General features: G+C 42.5%; 1 protein-coding gene across 1 annotated transcript in view; it reads right to left on the reverse strand.

Annotated features, from left to right (window-relative positions):
- Positions 1–538: 538 nt before the first annotated feature.
- LOC134732170 (zinc finger protein interacting with ribonucleoprotein K-like) overlaps positions 539–24,105 on the reverse strand; it is a 49,787-nt gene continuing 26,220 nt past the window's right edge. The window contains 1 exon segment of the mRNA XM_063614913.1: positions 539–594. Coding sequence (XP_063470983.1) covers positions 539–594 — 56 coding nt within the window.

Here is a 24,105-nt window from a genome sequence, read left to right on the forward strand (position 1 = left end):
GGGAGGCCTACTTTTGTGTTCTGGGCAATGGGCTTAGGGAGGGAGTGAGGCCATGGGAAGGTCAGAACTTGGTGGTCCCATCATCTGAGACAGGAGTGACCCTGGGAGGTGGCTGTGGAGGGTCCAGGAGGCTGACTTCAGGCAGGACAGGTAAATGGGCCTGGGCTGGAGGGAGGTGTGGGGAGCACTGGTCAGAGCAGAGAGGACGGTTCAGTGGCCTTCGTTCTAACAAGGAGCAGCTCAGAGCTAGGGCAGGAGGCCAGCTCTGAGTTGGTGGGAGCCTGGCAGAGGTTTTGCTCAGGAGTCCTGGGAGGCCTCTGGACCTGAGTGACAGGTCTGAGGGGTCTCAGTTGCACTTAAGGCATTAAAACGTCCTTGTGCCTTTTGTGTCCTATTGGTAGGTCCAGGAACCCAGCAGCAAAGTGGACTCAGGCTGTGGCCTCCAGGAGCTCTGGCTGTCATGGGCGAGGGAAGATGAGCAGAGTTGGAGGCTGCAGGGAGGAGGGGAGGGGGAACTGGCAGGATGGGTCAGGGTTCCTCACACAGGCTCGGTGGAGAAGGGCTTGTCGTCATGGTGACCCTTTGTGCTGCAGCCTAAGGGGTGAGACCTACAGTCATGGACCAGATCCCAGGGCAGTGTGGATGATGGAGGAGGAGGGTGAGTTCAAGGCAGGTGTGGGGACAGAAGATGTGGGCCTCCAATGACCTGCACAGGGCCTGCATTTTGTCCTGAGGAAGGAGGAGCGGGAGCCCCCGAGGGCTTTTCCTGGAGCTGCGGGTGCTGCCACGGAGTGCAGGGAAGGTCACTCTGGCAGCTGTGGGGAGGGCCTGGAGCCCAGGGAGTTGGTCCTGGAGGAAGGAGGCAACTGTCATAATCCAGGTCACAGTCAACAAGGACATAAAACCACCTGTTCATTGTTTACTCATTTCTTCATCGCAAGTTCTCTAGTATGTCCTTGGATTTAAGCCCTGGGAAACCAGGAATGTGGGTACGACCTCATTTCAACTCTGAGAGTGGCTTTGAAGCCTATGGTCCCTAGACCACACCTGAGGATGTTACCTGGCCCACTTCTCTCACATTACACAGGAGGAGACTGAAGTCAGGAGGGGTAGGGTTTCCACCTCCAAGGTCCCGCACAGCCCAAGGACACAGGGCCTGGAGGAGGTTCCAGGTGTCACCATGTCCTGACCTGACCTCTCTCAAATGGAACATGGATCTCAGCTATGATTCTATTTTCCATCCATCCAGGCACTCATCATCTATGCATCCATCCATCCACCCATCCATTCATCCATCCATCCATTCATCATCTATCCATAAATCCATCCATCCACTCATCCACCCATGTGTCCACCTATCCATCTATCCTCCCATTCTTTCAGTTATTTCAGAGACAGCACTTCCCACAGTTGGACAACAAGATTCTTCTTGACAGCGAGGTGGATGCGGCATTTCTGTATGCACCAGAGGTGCTCCAGAGAGCGCAACAAGGTTAGTGCCAAAATTCAACATGCTGTAAAACATACAAGCAGTGAATACAATTCCCTATACCAACAACACACAGAATATCACATATCTTTAAGAATAACAGAGTCACCAGCATTGTAGTTAAAGTAGACCTGGGTCACACACTCAGACCCCCGTCACGCTGCACATGTGGACACAGCCAACCCCACACAGCACCAGAACACAGGGCTGGGCTGCGGCTTGTTTATTGGGGTCTATGTAGTGATGGACAGAGCCAGGTCAGGAGCATGGGAACCCCAAGGAAGGAAGGAGGGCCCGGTTGGCTGCGGGGGTCCTCACATCAGAAGCCAATGACACTCACACTCCTTGCTGCAAAGGATTCTCTTCTGTCGGGAAAGGAAGAAAGAGAGGAGCCGGTGGCCTCTGCTAAACGCTTCCCTGACCCATAGTTACCACTTGGTCTCAGAGCTCAAAGGAGCTGCTTAAGGTCTGTCTGCTTCTTGGGGATCCCAGGCTCTGGACAAAGATGGTGAGTGTGGGTTGTGACTCCTGCTTGAGTGTGACTCTGCACGTGTTGGTGTAACACATGTGTATGCATGTGCGTGTGCAGGCATGGGGTGTATGTTGCTGTTAACAACATCCTGTGTGAGTGTGTGTCGCTGTGTGCTCATCATCAGTGCATTAGTGCAGTGATTGTGGTTCCCTGTGTGCCTGGGCCTCTCCTGGGCTCCGGGGCAGAGACACTCCCGCTTGCAGGGTTGCAGTGTCTGGGTTCAGGGCTGGGAGAGGTGAGGCAGGAGGCCCTGTTGTGGCCTACGAGGGCCTTCATCTGATTTTGGGCATCCTGGCATGTGGCTTCCTATTCATGATGTGGGAACTGTGAAGGGAAACCAAGGGCAGAGCACAAGGCCTGGGACTTGTGGCTATGCAGTGTGTGCGGGTCCCCCAGGGCAAACTCACCATTATATTTGCATGAGTAAGTCTTTGAAGCATTGAGACATTGGCATAGCATTGGTGGACCTTGACAAAAGACTCCTCTGTCAGGGGGCTCGGATTGTATTGAGCAAGTTCCCGCCTCAGCACACCTTGGGACAGAGCAGTCACAACATGTACAAACAATTGATACATACCCACGCAGTCATCCCTGTGGTGGATGAGATGAGAAAGCAGCAGAGGTCAGTTCAGTGAAACCTCCCAAAGCACATGTCTGGACCCGTGAAAAGTGAGACCCCCGTGATAGCAATGAGAGGAGGGAGCAGGCTCATTCCCTTCCTCCCAACCCTGCCTGCCTCATTCTCACCCAGCTGGATGCTGCAGATCAGAGCCAGCAGAAGAGTACACACAATGGCTGTCACCTTCATGGCAGGGGGCTCTGGTCCCAGCAGGTGCTGGCAGGGAATTGGACATGGGTAAGCTTTATCTATATCTCAACAACTGACACGCTCCTTCCTGTGCGCATGTGCGTGCATACAATAAAATATACTAAATGTTTTATTTATCAAAAATTACAGCCGGTAAGTAAGTGTAAGCGGGGTCAGGGCAGGTCTGCAGAAAGACCAACAGCCCTGGGCTATGGTGGGGTGGCAGCATATCAAGAACTCAGCTCAGCATGCAGTGGGAGGGGTTGGCGTGACATTCTCTGTCCTCCCTGGAGCTCCCTGCGATTAGGAACAGGCTGAGCACTGTGGTGTGAGCCTGCAGGTCCGTGTGTGCATGTGCACCCAGGAGCCTCTGGGGCATGACCACGTGTCATGGCAAACATGTGTCTGCACCTGGCACACCCTAGCACAGAATCTGCCACCACATCCTGGCTCAACAAACAGTTGCTAAATGAGTTTTTCTGAATGTTTTCATGTGGGTATATTGTCCCTTCACAAAGTTATTTCTGGGTAGACATCTGAGCTCAAGTGTGTGTTTCTCCCTGTGTCTGTGTTCATGACCGACACCTGGGCGTGCAGTGGAAGGAGCACAGGCTCTGGACTGCGCACTTGGGTGAGGCCCTTTCAGCTCTGAAAACACGGAAGCTCAACTTGCTCATCTGTGAAACTGACAGCAATTCTCACCTCCCAAGCTCGTTGTGTTTCTATTTATATAAAGCCCCTCACGCACGTTCTGCAAAGCGGACACTGAGTTAATAGTACTTATTATACATGAGCGTTTCATAAAATCGTTTGTTAATTATAAATGGTTTTTTTTTTTTTTTTTGAGACAGAGTCTCACTGTCGCCCAGGCTGGAGTGCAGTGGCGCGATCTCGGCTCACTGCAGGCTCCGCCCCCCCGGGGTTCACGCCATTCTCCTGCCTCAGCCTCCCGAGTAGCTGAGACTACAGGTGCCCGCCACCTCGCCCGGCTAATTTTTTGTATTTTTAGTAGAGACGGGGTTTCACTGTGTTAGCCAGGATGGTCTCGATCTCCTGACCTCGTGATCCGCCCGCCTCGGCTCCCAAAGTGCTGGGATTACAGGCGTGAGCCACCGCGTCCGGCCAACTATAAATGTTTTTATCTGTATCAAAATTATGTGAGTCCATGGAAATGTCCTAAGTGTCCATCAACAGATCAATGGATGAACATAATGTATAAACATAACAGGATATATTTAGCCACAGAAAAAGAATGAAGTTGTTCTACATGCTACAACATAGATGAGCCTTGAGAAGACATAAAGCAAAGTGAAATACGCCAGACACAAAACGACAAATGTTTTATCGTTTCACTTATATGAGTTACCCAGAATAAGTAACTCTATAGAGACAGAAAGTATGAGAGATTTCAAGGGGGCAGGGTGGGGCCTGGGAAGTTATTGCTTGATAGGTACAAAGTTTTTGTTTAAAATGATGAAAATGTTTTAAAAACGATAGCGGTAATTATAGCACAACATTATGGATGTACTAAATCCCATTGAACTATACACTTAAAATGGTTAAATTGATAAACTTCGTGTTATGTATATTTTACCACAGTAAAAAACATAAGGCTGGGCCTGGAAGCAGTGGGTCATACTTGTAATCCCAGCGCTTTGGGAGGCAGAGGCAGGAGGATTGCTTGAGGCCAGGAGTTTGAGACCATCCTGGGCAACAGAGAGAGATCCTGTCTCTAAAAATTTTTGTTTGTTTTAGGCACTATATATTGACTTTCCAATATTGAAGATGAAGAGGAAGATGTAGTTATCTGTCTGCTCTTATGCCAAATTGCCTATCCTCCCAATACAGTGGTGCAAAACTCTGGTTAGATAAATCTTCTGTTGTTGATGTAATCATAAATGCATAAATGTTATTCACAGCTGGGATATATAGTACATTATATTTACTTTTTCTTCACTTCTGTACAGCCTTTTATCTTACTCTGTAGAAAGTAATTGTCTTCTTTTTTGGTGGGGGTGCGGCTCAACTTTCTTAATTCTTACGGATAGTCAGACCCCACATTGTCTATCTTTATCTTCATCAGGTGTTCTACCACTTTTTCCCCTTAAATATTTTTTGAAACTTTTACTCAAATTTGGACTATCCCCATTGAACAGAAATTGTCTAATGTTCTCCTTTTACCATCATCCTAGGAATAGCTTTTATTTTTTATTGATACATAATATTTTCCGTGTTTATGGAGTGCATGTGGTATTTTATTACAGGCATAAAATGTGTAATGATCAGGTCAGGGTATTTGAAGGGTTCATCACTTGGAGAATTTATCATTTCTATGCATTGGGAACAATTCAAGTCCTCCCTTCCAGCTACTTTGAAATACACAATGTTTGGTTGTTAACTATGGTCCCTCTATTCTACTATCAAATGATAGAACTTACACTTTTTATCTAAATGTATGCTTTCATCCGTTAACCTCCCTCTCTTCATCTCCCCTCACCCACACCCTTCCCAGCCTGTGGTGTCTGTCATTCTACTCTCTACCTTTATGAGGTCAACTTTTTTAGCTCACACATGAGTGGGCACATGTGATACTTGTCTTTCTATGCCTGGGTTATTTCACATAACATAATTTCTTCCAGTTCCATTCATGTTGCTGCAAAAGACATCATTTCACTCTTTTTTATGGCTGAATAGTATTCCATTGTGTGTAGGTACCACATTTTCCTTATTCATTCACCCGTTGATGGACACTTAGGTTGACTGCGTCTCTTGGCTATTGTGAATAGTGTTGTGAGAAACATACAAGTGCAGGAATCCCTTTGACAGACTGATTTCCTCCTCTTTGGATAGATACCTAGTGCTGGGATTGCTGCATCATATGGTAGTTTTAGTTTTAGTTTTCTGAGAAATTTCTATACTGTCTTCTATAGTGGCTGAATGAATTTACATTCCCACCAACAGTGTCTAAGAGTTCATTTTTCTCCATATTCTCACTAGTTTTTTTTTTATCCTTTTAATAACAGCCATTCTAACTGTGTGAGATGATATTGTACTATAGTTTTGACTTTTATTTCCCTGATGATTAGTGATGTTGAGTACTTTTTCATATACTTGTGGCCATTTGTATGTCTTCTGAGAGATGTTGGTTCATGTCCTTTGCCCACTTTTAATGGGATTGTTTATTTTTAGTGTTGTTTGACTTCCTCCAACACAATGTTTTGAAGAAAACCTCACATATGTGCCATGGTACAATCTTTCAACATCTCCCTATGTTATTTCGAGGGCCCACGAGCATCAAGGGGCTCTCCCTTGGCTGGCATTGCAGGAGTCCCCGGTGAGACTGTAGACAGTGAGGTCTCCCACTAGCCCTTTGCCCATATAGGAAAGCCACTCTTGGCTCCCAGACAATCCCAACTGAGGAGCCGGCCTGGCTTTGTTCCCCTTCCTTGCTTTAGGTATTTCCTGCCTGTCACTCTTCTGTTGAACTCTAGTTCTCTTTTGGATAATCTACTCAAACTCTAATTTTCTACTTGCTGTTTTAGTTCTTCTTAGTGCAGGAAGTAAGTATGAAATGTCCCTATCAGCTGTCTTCTTAGGAATAACGTTTGCCCCTCACCTATGTTGGATCTACTCTTTCCTTCAATCTTGTACTGTTTCTTGGTGTATTCCTCATTATGCAGTAAAAACTTTTCCAGTAGTTTCTTTAAAAAACATGAGGTAAATGTTTCACATTCTGACATGTCTTTATTAGATCCACACTTGAATGAATGTTGGGTTGGGTGTAGATTTTTAGGTTGGAAATAATTTCCCTTGGATATTTTGAGGCATGATTCCACTGCCTTTTGTCTTTTGTATTGTTGAAAAGTCTGACATCATTTTCATCCTCATCCCTGTGGTTGTTTGCTAGAGGCTGAATGTCTATGTTCCCCTAAAATTAATGTGTTGAAACCTAATCCCTAATGTGGTGGTATTTGGAGGTAGGGCTTATGGGAGGCAATTAGGTCATGAGGGCAAAGCCTTCATGAATGAGATGGCTGCCTTTATTAAAGAGACCCCAGTGAGAAAACAGCTATCTATGAACCAGGTAGCAAGTCTTCCTCAGGCACCGAATCTGCCAGCACCTGGGTCTTGTTCTTCTCAGCCTCCAGAATATTGAGAAATAAATTTGTTGTTTATAAGCCAGCCAGTCCATATTTTTGTTAGCAGCCCTAAGGACTAAGACATAAATGTGACAATTTTATTTTATTTGTATCTCACTTAGAAATTTAAAGATCATTTCTGGTTTTGGTGTTCTGAAATTTCACCATAATGTGTCTTGGTGTTCATCTATTTCCATCCATCGTACTGGCCTCTTAAAAAGCTCTTATAATTCGCAAACTTGTTTCTTTGAGGTTGGACATTTTTTCTTGAATTGTTTCATTGATTATTTTCTCTTCTCTATTGTACCTATTTTTTTCTTTGTGGAACTCCTAGTATTTGGCTGTTGGATTCCTAAGACTGGTCTTCTATTTTTGATTTCTTTTATTTTTCATAATCATTTGTAAACTCTATTTTCTTGAAGATTTCCCCAACATTATCTTCCAATCCTTTTATTACATTTTTTGGTTTATTTATAATTTTATTTATACAAATATTCTTGTAATCTTTTTGGTAGTGACTTGTTCTTGTTTCATGGATGCAAGATATTAAGGATTTGTATGAGACTTTTTTGGTCTTGCCATAGTCTTTAATTTCTCTAAGTTTTTTGATTGCTTGTTTGCTTGCTTGCTTTTTATTTTGGACTCTATTTTTCACACTAACGGGTTTCCTCTGACACATACAGGTCCTTGTTTATTTGTTCCTATTTAAGAATGAGTGCTCTAAAACTGATTAGAAGCTTTGAGGGCTTCCAGAGCTTAAAGCTTGAAAGAACTTCCTATAGATTGAAAACTTTGGATGAGTGGGGCAGACTGTTTTGTTAAGGGAACCCTGAATGTCAGTATTTTTAGGTTTACCTATTGGGCTGGTTAGCTTCCTAAGGGAAGGATCTTTCATTTTCCCTCTTAGAGAATATAAAGCTCACTGCCAGTATCCTGGGAGCTGAGTTGGGGTCGGGGAGATGGTGGAGTGCCAACACATGTGTATAATGTTTAAAGTCCCTTGTTTTCAGTATGATGTCCTTTCCCTTGTTTGTGCCTGGTGTGCCTTGGTACACCTTGGGTTTTACCTTCTCTGCAGAATGAAACTCCAGTCTTCTGTGGTAGGGGAGGTGCAGCTGCCTGGCTGTCTGGAGTGGAAGAGGGTGTCTGGGAATCTGACACATTCATTATTTGACTTACCATTAATCCTGTTTTAAGCCTTTACCACACTATTACTTTAAGAGGTACCCAGCCCTCCAAATTTCCAAGATTTTAGAGGGTTCTGTGTTATACATCAAGTGGTTTCTTAGCTTCCCACCTACCAGCCCAAGAATTAGCTTTCCTGTTCTGTAAAGAAAGCTACCTCCTGACAACCAAAATGGGTGAGAGGCAGGTGTCCCAATCAACCAAAGTTTATCAAGCCAGCTTAAGGGCACGCCCAGGAAAAATGGAGTCACAGATGCCCCTGTAGCTGTTTTTTTCAAAGAGGCCCTGAGGAGGCTTAGTATTTATACATTTTCCTGAAAAAGGTCAGGAGGTTGGCAATGAGATGAATGGTTACATACTCGTGAGACTAGTTAGTGTCCAGTAAATCTACATTTTACATAAGGTGAGCATTTTAAGAAAAAGTAATTAGAGGAAGCAGCTGTCTCGGGGAGGGGTGAAGGAATGGCTAATCTCATCTTGTCTTTTTTCTGTACCTAGGAGGATAAGCTGGTAATTGACATTATCAGTGTGAAGTCTGTTGAAAAGACTGGTTTCTGCTTAACCGTTAGGAAAGAAAGCTTAATGGTGGTTGGCGAGGGAAGGCAGAGAATGAGATGTGTCCAACCTCCCATCCTATCATGGCTGGGAAGCTGCTTCCAAGGTGTCTTGGGGGGTCCCTTTGGCTAAGAGGGGGTCTGTTCAGGTGCTTGGAAACTTAGAATTCTATTTCTCATGTCTCTTCTTTTGGCTGAGATTTGCCAGAGGCCAGCATCAGCGACCAAACTTTTATTTTCTCCCATAACATTGTTGAGGTGATGTGGCTGCCTGCCCCAGATCCATCCTGTCCCTCCAAGGGACCCCAAGGGCCAAGACTTATAGTCAGTTTAAACCTTCTGGGCCAGATGGAAATGGAGGTGGGCAGGCACTTATCAACTCTTAAGATCTTTTAAGCTCAGTAGGCTGAGGCAGGAGAATTGCTTGAATCTGGTAGGTGGAGGTTGCAGTGAGCCGAGATCGCACCACTGCACTCCAGCCTGGGCACCCAGAGTGAAATTCCATCTCAAAAAAAAAGACCTTTAAGCAATTTAAGAGCCAAAAACCAAAGCCAAAAGGTAAATCTACAAAATTGACTTATGTATAAGTTCTATGAATTGGGTTGCTAAAATTTTGGTTTTAGTTAGACTTGTAGTAATAAGCCCTATAAAAGATAAGTATTTAAGCTACAAAATTAGAGACTTTTGTTGTGCCCCAATTTTTTTTTCATTGTTTTTAGAGATTTGTCCTTAGGGTGCCAATAATTTTTTGGTCCTACCTCTATTTGCACAAATTCCATAACTGGGAACAATTATATCCAGAAGCCTCTATCACCAAGTATCTTGATATCTTCTCAGTAATGTTGTCTTTGGGAAGCAAGGAATTCTTTATGGTGGAGATGCATGGAAAGGGGCCATGTAAAGGCCCAGGAGGCAAAGTCCCTCAGTTTGTCAGCTGTTTATGCATCTGTGTGCCTACCCTTGATTTGGAGTGTCTGAACTGATTCTGACCCTCAAGACTGGCCCTTACAATCTTACACACCCCCTCTTCTGTGATAATCCCTGGGCCTAGAGGGAGGGTGGATGTATAGCTTTAGCAGCAGCAGGTTGACAATGAAAAATAGATCAAGCCCAGTGGGATCCCAAATGAGGGAAATTCACAGGCCTTGTTGAATCACCTCTAGTGTTTGAATATCATGACGTAGGTCTTCCTGGCAGAGGTATAACAACAAGTGATAAATTATATCAGGGCAGTGGTGCATACCTGTAATCCCAGCATGTTGGGAGGCTGAGGCACTTGATGCCAGAAGTTTGAGACCAGCCTGGACAACATAGTGAGACCTTCTCTCTCTCTCTCTCTCTCTGAAGAGAGAGCAGGAGAGAATCATATATATGATATATAAATAGTTTTACAAAAGAGAATTTTGTGTGTCAGAACAGAAAAAGGGGCCAATTTCCTCAGGGAGTCAACTAAATTCTTTATGAAGAAAATTACATCCCAGTTCTCTTTTACAGACTCATTGTAGGCAAATAACAAGAATTCAAAAACAAAGGTTAGAGCTGGAGTCTGGTAACAGACGTGTTATAGTTTTCCTCTGAAATGGAATTTGCGTCTCTAGTTGCCCTGTTTTCCTAAAGAGGAATTATAGCAAAACCCATTTGTGGGCAAAATAAACTTTAGGAATACTCATGAATAGTTTCCAAGTTCTGGAGAACTCAGGCATAGAGAATGGTAATTTCTGCTCCTGAAAGTACACTTTACAATCAGAACAGCAGCCTTCCAAACAGGATATTGTCCTTTCACTTTGGAACTGCCTTCCAGTGGTCAAGCAGCTCCTTGTCGGTTAGGTGAGAGCTGTTTATCAGGCAGTGGAATCTAGCAGCTCCTTACACAGTTCCAGAGTCAGTCCTATGGAAAAAAGATGCTTCCTGTTGATGAGTACTTCTCCCCATTGCACTCCCCAGCTAGAATCATCCAATATAAACCATTTCCATTTTATTATAGGACTCTGGGCACTGCCATCCCCATTAGAGTGTTTCTCCAACATCGCCCTGGCATGGGTATTTCAGGTGTCAAGATCATTTTATGTCCTTCAGTCATAGGGTAGCTTCAGTTAATGTATCATAGCAAGGCAGTAAATGACCCTCAAATGGAAATTCTCTCATCCAAAGTCCCAATAGTTGTCACTGGGAGGTGCACAAAGGTTTCTGCAACAAGCCACGGTAAGTACCCCACAAAGGGCTATCCAGCAGAGAGATGGTCCCAGTCAGCACTCCAGTTTTCCTCTACATTCTGGGTGCTTGGGCAATCTTAGTGGTTCCCATTTAGTGCTGCTTGAAGAGCAGATTTACATGCCTTTTCTTTTGCAGGACTAGGTAGGGAAAACATTCCCCAGATAGACATAATATCCATTTTCAAGATGGAGTCCTGCTCTGTTGCCCAGGCTGGAGTGCAATGGTGCCATCTTGGCTCACTGCAACCTCCGCTTCCCGGGTTCAAGCAATTCTCCTGCCTCAGCCTCCCAAGTAGCTGGGATTACAGGTACACACCACCACACCTGGCTAATTTTTGTATTTTTAGTAGAGACGGGGTTTCACCTTGTTGGTCAGGCTGGTCTTGAACTCCTGACCTCAGGTGATCCACCCACCTCGGCCTCCCAAAGTGCTAGGATTACATGCATGAGCCACCGCACCCAGCCCATAATATCCATTTTCATAAAACATTTAGGTGCAGGAAACACAATGACTTGTCATAAAGCCAGTATAAACAGTTTAACTTTCATAATCCTATCAACTGTAAACTAAAAATAAAACTAAGCCTCCCAACTGACTAAATCTTCCTTTTGGCCAAGGGGACCCAATGAATCCTGAAAAACTCATTCAGGCCATAACGGGAACGGGGGTCAGACATGCCTCATCATACCCTCCACCCTTTGGAGTTTAGGCACAACTGACCAGCACTAAACATTAAAATAGAGGTCCTAAGACAGAACAGACCCTTGGTAGCAATAAGATAGTGTAGCAGAAAGAGGGTGCGGTTGCTAATTCCTTGTAGAAAGAAACCAAAATAACAAGAGCTAGGTGTGATAAAAGAGAGTGAATTTTATTATCCATTGCCTGCGAGGGGAAGTGGCCAGAATCCTTTCCAAAAATTGCCACTTGCAATTTCTGAAGAGAGGGCAAGAGTTTAAGAAGAACGGCTTGGGCTGGGCACGGTGGCTCATGCCTGTAATCCTAGCACTTTGGGAGGCTGAGGCAGGTGGATCAAGAGATCAGGAGTTCGAGAACAGCCTGGCCAACATGGCGAAACCCCATCTCTACTAAAAATACAAAAAATTAGAGGTGTGGTGGCGGGCACCTGTAATCCCAGCTACTTGGGAGGCTGAGGCAGGGGAATCGCTTGAACCTGGGAGGCTGAGGTTGCAGTGAGCCGAGATTGCGCCACTGCACTCCAGCCTGGGCAACAGAGCAAGACTCCATCTCAACAACAACAACAAAAAAGGTGGGGGGGCTTGGACTGCAGGAGAGGCAAGGGGGCTAGGACATACCAGGAGCCACGGCTTGCTCCAATTGCTTGTCTTGAATTATTGTTCCATCTGATGAAGGGGCTAGCATCATTGTGGGCCCAACCAGGTTACAAATCAATCTCAGCCAATCTTGTAGTGAGTCTCTAGCCAGGAAAGAACTCTGACCTTGAAGTGATCTCCTGCTGGGGAGAGAATTCTGGAGGAGCCTGGTTCATGTCAGGATCCAGCCCCTGCAGCTTCTAAGGAAATATATGAGTGGATAGGTGAGCATGGTGTGAGCTTAACAAATATCCAGGTAAATAAATGTGCATAGGGCCTGGGAGTATAAGGTGGGAAAGGGAAGGCAGTGGAGGCTCACAGCACATTCTGACGCTGCATTTCAAGACGAAAGAAAACACATCTGTAGTTTTCTCAAAGCTACATCTTGAAACTGGAGAGAAAAGAGGAAACAGTTTTAAATGTGGGTTGAAGCTAAGCTGCTCAGTTACAGCTCCCCACTGTCCAATTCCATTCCATTTCTATGGAAAACAGGCAGTGTAGTCACTCTGACTACTTCCTGCTGAGAAGGGACACAGTATAGGGGGTATCAGAATGGAACTGATCTACTTGGAGCTGGAAATATTCACAAGTGCCTGGACTTACAGACAGACAACATTGGTTGTCACATTGTGGTGTGAGGTCTAGAAGGTCTCTTGGGAAGCCTGCCTTGTGTTTCCATACAGAGGGCGCAACAGCAGTAAGCTCCACAGCATAGGAGCCTATCCCTGCAGTCAGGGCCAAGGTTACAAGCAGCTTTTGCCACGAACATGGTCCTGACCCACCCTACCCAAATCAGGACACTAACCACTGGTCTAGTGACAATGTGGGGTCAAACACAGCTTTGATGTGTTGGTGCATGTCTTGCAGGGCTATCTGAAGCATTTCCCAAATTCTTCATTGTCATGCGGTTTCCTACTGTCAGTTGTAACTGGACATGATGACAGGTTGGCTAAGTATATATATTTAACATGCTCCAGAAAGAGGTATGAATACTCATGAAACTGGTCATAAGCCCTGTCCAGTTCTTGGGAATGGGTCAGCTTAGGTAAACAGCTGTACCTCCTTCAGTAGGTGGCATTGCAGATGGGCTCGACCTCTGACTGTGGTGAGGAAAAACAGATTTTCAGTAAGATGCATTTTTATGAAAACAGAAGAAAAACAAAGGTTAACGTTGGGCATAATTTATCCAGGCACTAGACTCAAAGCATCTTTAGTTATAGAGGAGGAAGGTGACAATTTTTTTCTTGTCTGTATTATAAGGAATACGCCTCAGCTTTTACGGCTTTAGGAAAGAGGTAGTAGCAATTTCACTGGGTGTAAGTCAGAAAAAAAAATAAACAAATTTGAAAGCATTAGTTTGGAAACTTGTAGCCCAGAAATAGTTCAGGATTCAGTTAAAACTGCAGAAAATAATAAAAACGTAAAAACAGTGGACAAAACTAGAATCTAATGACAGGTGTACTATAGTTTTTTTGAAACATAATTTTTCTTTCTTCAGTCCCATTTTTACTAAAGGCAAATCATAACAGGGCAAATTCATTTGTAAAATAAATGTTAGTGTTATTGCACTTGGCCTGAGTATTTGCAAAAACTCATGAGAAACACATTATTTGCCATATAGACACTTTTAAAAATTGGCTTTGCTAAAACTTTATTTTATAAGGAATCACAGATTAGACTTTTTTTTTTTTTTTTGAGATAGAGTCTTGCTCTGTCACCCAGGCTGGAGTGCAGTGGTGCTATCTCGGCTCACTGCAAGCTCTGCCTCCCAGGTTCACGCCATTCTCCTGCCTCAGCCTCCTGAGTAGCTGGGACTACAGATGCCTGCCACCATGCCCGGCTAATTTTTTGTATTTTAGTAGAGATGGGGTTTCACCTTGTTATCCAGGATGGTCTCAATCTCCTGACCTCGTGATCCACCCGCCTCAGCCTCCCAAAGTGCTGGGATTACAGGCGGGAGCCACCGCGCCTGGCCCACAGATTAGATTTTTTAAAGTCTTGAGCTCAGCTATGGATTTATCTGTGCCTGCAAATACCTGTATGAATTAGAAGAATTCCTCTCCTCAAGGTGCCAAGATAACGTGGGGGCTTCCTGAGCCTGTCAAAAAGTGATATTCTTTACTTACCACAGGCCAGAAACCCTGTACAGAGACTGCATAGACAAAATATGAAGCCAGTTTTCCAAAGGAGCTTTTATTGGCTCTATGAGTTAATTTTGATTCCTTGAAATAGTCTGAAAGTATGCCATTACAGTCAGAGACTTGGTGAAATAACCAGCATCTTCAATTGTGTCCTGTTACATAAGAAAACAGATTCTTATTGAACTTATGCAAATAGCTATGCTGCCATAAATTAAGTATACTTACAAATAGTTTTCTAATTCTGTAGAAATCAGGTAGAGAAAAAGAAGTATGCTTCAGATTTTGCTCACAGGAGTGGACTTTACCCAATTGTTAAAAGCTGTAAATAGCTCAAAAGGATAAAAATTTTCTGGAGTCTGAAAAACAAAAGAATTAGTAATGTTTCAAACAAAAAGTCATAAAAAGATGATTTTTTTCTTTCATTAGTTTAGACTATGTAATGAACTTCTGTTCCACTTGATATTCATAAACACATTAGCTCTCCATGGGAGCTCTGGAAGTTTTCCCCTCTAGTCCAATGGCGTAATCTCCAAAGTTATCAGAATCTTGCATTCAACAGCACCTGTCAGAGTCCTATAGCTGATTATAAAACCACCTTGAAAATAATCAAAGTAAAACAACTGGGGATGACAAAGTCTTAGAACAGCCACATTTAAAGTCTGATCACCTCTGTGACACACAATAATTTAACATAATAATATTTATTACTGATAACATGTACTGAGATATTAGAATTACAGTAATTTTATATAATTTTGAAACACACACCAATGACACATTTATAGAAGTACAGTCCAAAGAAAGCTGAACACAATTTCATATTTGACAGTGCTTGCTGTATGATTTTAACGTACCAAATAAGCCAAATATGTCTCTTTTGGACTTTAGGGGACCTAATATCCAAAGAGATAATTAGATTTAAAAAGGGCTTAATTTGGAATTTGACTTTGGAAAGCTTATCAGATATCAAAGGTTTAAATACTTGATATTACAAAATAAAATATAAGGTGATTGTAAGTTATTTAGCCAAAATGATAACTCGAAACATTTTTAAAAGCAAAACGTTTTGATTTTTGATAGAAGGGAGGCTCAGCTTTCCATACAGGATCCAATAAAGACAGCATGAGGCCACCTGAATCCATCTCTTTTCTCTCTCTCCTCCCTTTTTTTCTGTCATTTATTCAAAAGGCAAACAAAAATCTTTTATTTTTAAATTTTACATGAAAATTGAAAGCTACATTTAACCTTTGTATTAGTATACTATTAATGTTAAATCCAATTCTTTTTTGAAAAAATATATATTATTTTAAGTTCAGGGGTACATGTGCAGGTTTGTTATGTAGGCAAACTTGGGTCATGGGGAGTTTATTGTACAGATTATTTCATCAGCCAGGTATTAAACCTAGTACCCGTTAGTTATTTCTCCTGATCCTCTTCCTCCTCTCACCCTCCACCCTCCAATAGGCCCCAGTGTCTGTTGTTCCCCTCTATAGGTCCATTGTTCTCATCACTTAGCTCCCACTTCTAAGTGAGAACATGCAGTATTTGATTTTCTGTTCCTGTGTTAGTTTGCTAAGGATACTGGCCTCTAGTTCCACCCATGTTCCTGCAAAGGACATGATCTTATTCTTTTAATGGCTGCATAGTATTCCATGGTGCATATGTACCACATTTAAAAAATACAGTCTACCATTGATGGGAATTTAGGTTGATGCCATGTCTTTGCTATTGTGAATAGTGCTGCAATAAACATATGTGTGCATGTGTCTTTATGATAGAATGATTTATAGCCCTTTGGATTTATACCCAGTAATGGGATTGCTGGGTTTGAATGGTTAAATCCAATTCTTAATAAAACGTTACAAAGAAATCTATCCAATCTTAACTAGTTTGACCATAATACAAACTTTTTATAAACCTTTTACAACCCTTTATAGTTTTCTGTTAAACAGCAGATTAATTCTGTAAGAAAAACCTGTTATTCAAATACATGGGCCCAGATTCTGGTCCTGTATCAGTGTGCTTTTATTTTATTGTTTAACCTACAGAGAAATTAAATAATGCCCTTCAAATCTTAGCCAACTTTCTCATACCCACAGACTTTCCTTCACAAGATTAATGCTTCACAAATTCTTCACAACTTGCTTGAACCTTTAGTTTTTTTTTCCCCATTACTCTTTTAGGTTAGGACAATCCTTAAAAACCTCTGAACTAGACAAAATTACTTCTTTTTAACAAAAATCATTCCCATACCTTTTATCACCTTTTACCAAAATCACACTTTACCTTCCTTACACACCCTGCATGTGAAACTCTTTTTTAAATTATTATTATTATACTTTAGGTTTTAGGGTACATGGCAGGTTTGTTACATATGTATCCATGTGCCATGTTGTTTTGCTGCACTCATTAACTCGTCATTTAGCATTAGGTATATCTCCTAAAGCTGTCCATCCCCCCTCTCCCCACCCCACAACAGTCCCTGGAGTGTGATGTTCCCCTTCCTGTGTCCATGAGTTCTCATTGTTCAGTTCCCACCTATGAGTGAGAACATGCGGTGTTTGGTTTTTTGTCCTTGCGATAGTTTACTGAGAATGATGTTTTCCAGTTTCATCCATGTCCCTACAAAGGACATGAACTCACCATTTTTTATGGCTGCATAGTATTCCATGTTGTATATGTGCCACATTTTCTTAATCCAGTCTATCGTTGTTGGACATTTGGGTTGGTTCTAAGTCTTTGCTATTGTGAATAGTGCCGCAATAAACATACGTGTGCATGTGTCTTTATAGCAGCATGATTTATAGTCCTTTGGGTATATACCCAGTAATGGGATGGCTGGGTCAAATGGTATTTCTAGTTCTAGATCCCTGAGGAATCACCACACTGACTTCCACAATGGTTGAACTAGTTTACAGTCCCACCAACAGTGAAAAAGTGTTCCTATTTCTCCACATCCTCTCCAGCACCTGTTGTTTCCTGACTTTTTAATGATGGCCATTCTAACTGGTGTGAGATGGTATCTCACTGTGGTTTTGATTTGCATTTCTCTGATGGCCAGTGATGAGGAGCATTTCTTCATGTGTTTTTTGGCTGCATAAATGTCTTCTTTTGAGAAGTGTCTGTTCATATCCTTTGCCTACTTTTTGATGGGGTTGTTTGTTTTTTTCTTGTAAATTTGTTTGAGTTCATTGTAGATTCTGGATATTAGCCCTTTGTCAGATGAGTAGGTTGCAAAAATTTTCTCCCATTCTGTAGGTTGCCTGTTCACTCTGATGGTAGTTTCTTTTGCTGTGCAGAAGCTCTTTAGTTTGATTAGATCCCATTTGTCAATTTTGGCTTTTGTTGCCATTGCTTTTGGTGGAAGCAAAAGCAAAGACATGAAGTCCTTGCCCATGCCTACGTCCTGAATGGTATTGCCTAGGTTTTCTGGTAGGATTTTAATGGTTTTAGGTCTAACATTTAAGTCTTTAATCCATCTTGAATTAATTTTTGTAGAAGGTGTAAGGAAGGGATCCAGTTTCAGCTTTCTACATATGGCTAGCCAGTTTTCCCAGCACCATTTATTAAATAGGGAATCCTTTCCCCATTTCTTGTTTTTCTCAGGTTTGTCAAAGATCAGATAGTTGTAGATATGCGGCATCATTTCTGAGGGCTCTGTTCTCTTCCATTGATCTATGTCTCTGTTGTGGTACCAGTACCATGCTGTTTTGGTTACTGTAGCCTTGTAGTATAGTTTGAAGTCACGTAGCGTGATGCCTCCAGCTTTGTTCTTTTGGCTTAGGATTGACTTGGCGATGCGGGCTCTTTTTTGGTTCCATATGAACTTTAAAGTAGTTTTTTCCAATTCTGTGAAGAAAGTCATTGGTAGCTTGATGGGGATGGCATTGAATCTATAAATTACCTTGGGCAGTATGGCCATTTTCACGATATTGATTCTTCCAACCCATGAGCATGGAATGTTCTTCCATTTGTTTGTATCCTCTTTTATTTCATTGAGCAGTGGTTTGTAGTTCTCCTTGAAGAGGTCCTTCACATCCCTTGTAAGTTGGATTCCTAGGTATTTTATTCTCTTTGAAGCAATTGTGAATGGGAGTTCACTCACGATTTGGCTCTCTGTCTGTGATTGGTATACAAGAATGCTTGTGATTTTTGTACATTGATTTTGTATCCTGAGACTTTGCTGAAGTTGCTAATCAGCTTAAGGAGATTTTGGGCTGAGACAATGGGGTTTTCTAGATATACAATCATGTCATCTGCAAACAGGGACAATTTGACTTCCTCTTTTCCTAATTGAATACCCTTTATTTCCTTCTCCTGCCTGATTGCTCTGGCCAGAACTTCCAGCACTATCTATGTTGAATAGGAGTGGTGAGAGAGGGCATCCCTGTCTTGTGCCAGTTTTCAAAGGGAATGCTTCCAGTTTTTGCCCATTCAGTATGATATTGGCTGTGGGTTTGTCATAGATAGCTCTTATTATTTTGAGATATGTCCCATCAATACCTAATTTATTGAGAGTTTTTAGCATGAAGGGTTGTTGAATTTTGTCAAAGGCCTTTTCTGCATCTGTTGACATAATCATGTGGTTTTTGTCTTTGGTTCTGTTTATATGCTGGATTACATTTATTGATTTTCGTATGTTGAACCAGCCTTGAATCCCAGGGATGAAGCCCACTTGATCATGGTGTATAAGCTTTTTGATGTGCTGCTGGATTCGGTTTGCCAGTATTTTATTGAGGATTTTTGCATCAATGTTCATCAAGGATATTGGTCTGAAATTCTCTTTTTTGGTTATGTCTCTGCCAGGCTTTGGTATCAAGATGACGCTGGCTTCATAAAATGTGTTAGGGAGGATTCCCTCTTTTTCTATCATCGATTGGAATAGTTTCAGAAGGAATGGTACCAGTTCCTCCTTGTACCTCTGGTAGAATTCGGCTGTGAATCCATCAGGTCCTGGACTCTTTTTGGTTGGTAAGCTATTGATTATTGCCACAATTTCAGAGCCTGTTATTGGTCTATTCAGAGATTCAACTTCTTCCTGGTTTAGTCTTGGGAGGGTGTATTTGTCAAGGAATTTATCCATTTCTTCTAGATTTTCTAGTTTATTTGCATAGAGGTGTTTATAGTATTCTCTGATGGTAGATTGTATTTCTGTGGGATCGGTGGTGATATCTCCTTTTTCATTTTTTATTGCATCTATTTGATTCTTCTCTCTTTTCTTCTTTATTAGTCTTGCTAGCGGTCTATCAATTTTGTTGATCTTTTCAAAAAACCAGCTCCTGGATTCATTAATTTTTTGAAGGGTTTTTTGTGTCTCTATTTCCTTCAGTTCTGCTCTGATTTTAGTTATTTCTAGCCTTCTGCTAGCTTATGAATGTGTTTGCTCTTGCTTTTCTAGTTCTTTTAATTGTGATGTTAGGGTGTCAATTTTGGATCTTTCCTGCTTTCTCTTGTGGGCATTTAGTGCTATAAATTTCCCTCTACACACTGCTTTGAACGTGTCCCAGAGATTCTGGTATGTTGTGTCTTTGTTCTCGTTGGTTTCAAAGAACATCTTTATTTCTGCCTTCATTTCATTATGTACCCAATAGTCATTCAGGAGCAGGTTGTTCAGTTTCCATGTAGTTGAGCGTTTTTGAGTGAGTTTCTTAATCCTGAGTTCTAGTTTGATTGCACTGTGGTCTGAGAGACAGTTTGTTATAATTTCTGTTCTTTTACATTTGCTGAGGAGAGCTTTACTTCCAACTATGTGGTCAATTTTGGAATAGGTGTGGTGTGGTGCTGAAAAAAATGTATATTCTGTTGATTTGGGGTGGAGAGTTCTGTAGATGTCTATTAGGTCCACTTTGTGCAGAGCTGAGTTCAATTCCTGGATATCCTTGTTAACTTTCTGTCTCATTGATCTGTCTAATGTTGACAGTGGGGTGTTAAAAATCTCCCATTATTATTGTGTGGGAGATTAAGTCCCTTTGTAGGTCACTCAGGACTTGCTTTATGAATCTGGGTGCTCCTGTGTTGGGTGCATATGTATTTAGGATAGTTAGCTCTTCTTGTTGAATTGATCCCTTTACCATTATGTAATGGCCTTCTTTGTCTCTTTTGATCTTTGTTGGCTTAAAGTCTATTTTATCAGAGACTAGGATTGCAACCCCTGCCTTTTTTTGTTTTCCATTTGCTTGACAGATCTTCCTCCATCCCTTTATTTTGAGTCTATGTGTGTCTCTGCACGTGAGATGGGTTTCCTGAATACAGCACACTGATGGGTCCTGACTCCTTATCCAGTTTGCCAGTCTGTGTCTTTTAATTGGAGCATTTAGCCCATTTACATTTAAAGTTAATATTGTTATGTGTGAATCTGATCCTGTCATTCATTATGACGTTAGTTGGTTATTTTGCTCGTTAGTTGATGCAGTTTCTTCCTAGCCTCGATGGTCTTTACAATTTGGCATGTTTTTGCAGTGGCTGGTACCGGTTGTTCCTTTCCATGTTTAGTGCTTCCTTCAGGAGCTCTTTTAGGGCAGGCCTGGTGGTGACAAAATCACTCAGCCTTTGCTTATCTGTAAAGTATTTTATTTCTCCTTCACTTATGAAGCTTAGTTTGGCTGAATATGAAATTCTGGGTTGAAAATTCTTGTCTTTAAGAATGTTGAATATCGGCCCCCACTCTCTTCTGGCTTGTAGAGTTTCTGCCGAGAGATCAGCTGTTAGTCTTATGGGCTTCCCTTTGTGGGTAACCCGATCTTTCTCTCTGGCTGCCGTTAACATTTGTTCCTTCATTTCAACTTTGGTGAATCTGACAATTATGTGGTCTTAGAGTTGCTCTTCTCGAGGAGTATCTTTGTGGCATTCTCTGTATTTCCTGAATCTGAATGTTGGCCTGCCTTGCTAGATTGGGGAAGTTCTCCTGGATATTATCTTGAGGAGTGTTTTCCAACTTGGTTCCATTCTCCCTGTCATTTTCAGGTACACCAATCAGACGTAGGTTTGGTCTTTTCACATAGTCCCACATTTCTTGGAGGCTTTGTTGGTTTCTTTTTATTCTTTTTTCTCTAAACTTCCCTTCTCGCTTCATTTCATTCATTTCATCTTCCATCAGCAATACCCTTTCTTCCAGTTGATCGCATCGGCTACCGAGGCTTCTGCAATCTTTGCGTAGTTCTCGATACTTGGCTTTCAGCTCCATCAGCTCCTTTAAGCCCTTCTCTCCATTGGTTATTCTAGTTATCCATTCGTCTAATTTTTTTTCAAAGTTTTTAACTTCTTTGCTATTGTTTTGAATTTCCTCCCGTAGCTCGGAGTAGTTTGATCGTCTGAAGCCTTCTTCTCTCAACTCGTCAAAGTCATTCTCCGTCCCGCTTTGTTCCGTTGCTGGTGAGGAACTGCGTTCCTTTGGAGGAGGAGAGGTGCTCTGCTTTTTAGAGTTTCCAGTTTTTCTGCCCTGTTTTTTCCCCATCTTTGTGGTTTTATCTACTTTTTGTCTTTGATGATGGTGATGTACAGATGGATTTTGGGTGTGGATGTCCTTTCTGTTTGTTAGTTTTCCTTCTACCAGACAGGACCCTCAGCTGCAGGTCTGTTGGAGTTTACTAGAGGTCCACTCCAGACCCTGTTTTGCTGGGTGTCAGCAGCGGTGGCTGTAGAGCAGCGGATTTTCGTGAGACCACAAATTCAGCTGTCTGATAGTTCCTCTGGGAGTTTTGTCTCAGAGGAGTACCCGGCCGAGTGAGGTGTCAGTCTGTCCCTACTGGGGGGTGCCTCCCAGTTAGGCTGCTTGGGGGTCAGGGACCCACTTTAGGAGGCAGTCTGTCCGTTCTCAGATCTCCAGCTGCGTGCTGGGAGAACCACTACTCTCTTCAAAGCTGTCAGTCAGACAGGGACATTTAAGTCTGTGGAGGTTCCTGCTGAATTTTTGTCTGTCTGTGCCCTGCCCCCAGAGGTGCAGCCTACAGAGGCAGGCAGGCCTCCTTGAGCTGTGGTGGGCTCCACCCAGTTTGAGCTTCCTGGCTGCTTTGTTTACCTAAGCAAGCCTGGGCAATGGCGGGCGCCCCTCCCCCAGCCTCGTTGCCACCTTGCAGTTTGATCTCAGACTGCTGTGCTAGCAATCAGCGAGACTCCGTGGGCATAGGACCCTCCGAGCCAGGTGCGGGACACAATCTCCTAGTGTGCCGTTTTCCAGGCCCGTTGGAAAAGCACAGTATTAGGGTGGGACTGACCCGATTTTCCAGGTGCCGTCTGTTACCCCTTTCTTTGACTAGGAAAGGGAACTCCCTGACCCCTTGCATTTCCCGAGTGAGGCAATGCCTCGCCCTGCTTCGGCTCGTGCACACAGCGCTTCACCGACTGTCCTGCACCCACTGTTTGGCACTCCCTAGTGAGATGAAACCGGTACCTCAAACAGAAATGCAGAAATCACCCGTCTTCTGTGTCACTCAGGCTGGGAGCTGTAGACCAGAGCTGTTCCTATTCGGCCATCTTGGCTCCACCTCCGAAACTCTTTCTCCAGTAGTTTCAAGCACATGTTATAATATTAACTTTTAGCAACTCTTATTTTTGGTGGAAAAGATGGTAAACAAGCAATTTTAACCATGTATCAGATTGCAGATCTCAGGATGAGGATAGAGCTGCAGATAGTGTCCAACTCTCCCAAACTTAGCCAGGGGACCTGGCCCAAGCCTTACCTAAAATCTAATGGCTATAAAACAGATAAGTCAAACAATTATTTAAAGTCATAGAAGCAGTTTATGGCCTTAAAACACATGGCAAACAGTGTTCAGCCTGCCTGCTTTAGACCAAACGTCTAAATTTTGAATATATTTATTTTATTTTACCAATAATCTTTTACATTGTCTTTTTTAAAGAAATTAGAGTCTCATGACCTAAATCCACTAAAGTTTCTATTTTTTCTGACAATATGTTTGATGTAAGTGCTTATATTTAGGACAATTAATTACAGCTCTTTTACAGAAGCACCACACACATAAGACACATAATACACAGACAAAAACGGAGAACCAAGATAGAATTTCATCAATAAAGAAACCTTTAGAGGGAGAATGGGGGCTTTAAAACAGTATCTGTGCATATATAGGACAAATATCAGCTTTAATTAAGTCGACTTTTAAATATAGAGCTCTTAAGAAAAGATTATTTAAAAATCTTTTATTACCAGCTTTTAGCCAAGACAAAGGGCCAATATTTCTGGCTTTTGAATTTTTTTTACTAAAGGTAACCTTCTACATGATATCAGTGGGTCTTAACTAAGAGGATGGTAACGTTGGATGCATGAAGTATCTCCGAAGAGATGGTAAGCGATTGGTAAAGAGATGGCCAACAATTTTTATGAGATGCACAATCTCCCCAAAGGTAGTTCAGAGAAAAGAAAATTTCAAGACACGAAATCAGAAGCTGTCCACAAAGAGGAAAGGAAGCAATAAATGGCAAAAAGTCAAACACACATAAAATCAGAAAAGACTGATTCCCTAAGCCAGGAATTGAACCCAGGCCACCAGCATGAAAAGACAAAAACCTTAACTACTGAGAACAAGGTGACTGAAACTGCTTTTCCTGAAAGGAATCTTGAGCAGTTATTTTTGAAGTTGTAAAGGATTTTAACTATTCAAGAGAATTAAGGTGAGAAATCACATAATAATGTCCCTTTTTTAGACCCAAGAATCAAAGCTTTGTAACTCAACTGCACAGGGCTTTAAAGGCA

This window comes from Symphalangus syndactylus, chromosome 13 (assembly GCF_028878055.3).
Source record: "Symphalangus syndactylus isolate Jambi chromosome 13, NHGRI_mSymSyn1-v2.1_pri, whole genome shotgun sequence".
Classification (NCBI taxonomy): domain Eukaryota; kingdom Metazoa; phylum Chordata; class Mammalia; order Primates; family Hylobatidae; genus Symphalangus; species Symphalangus syndactylus.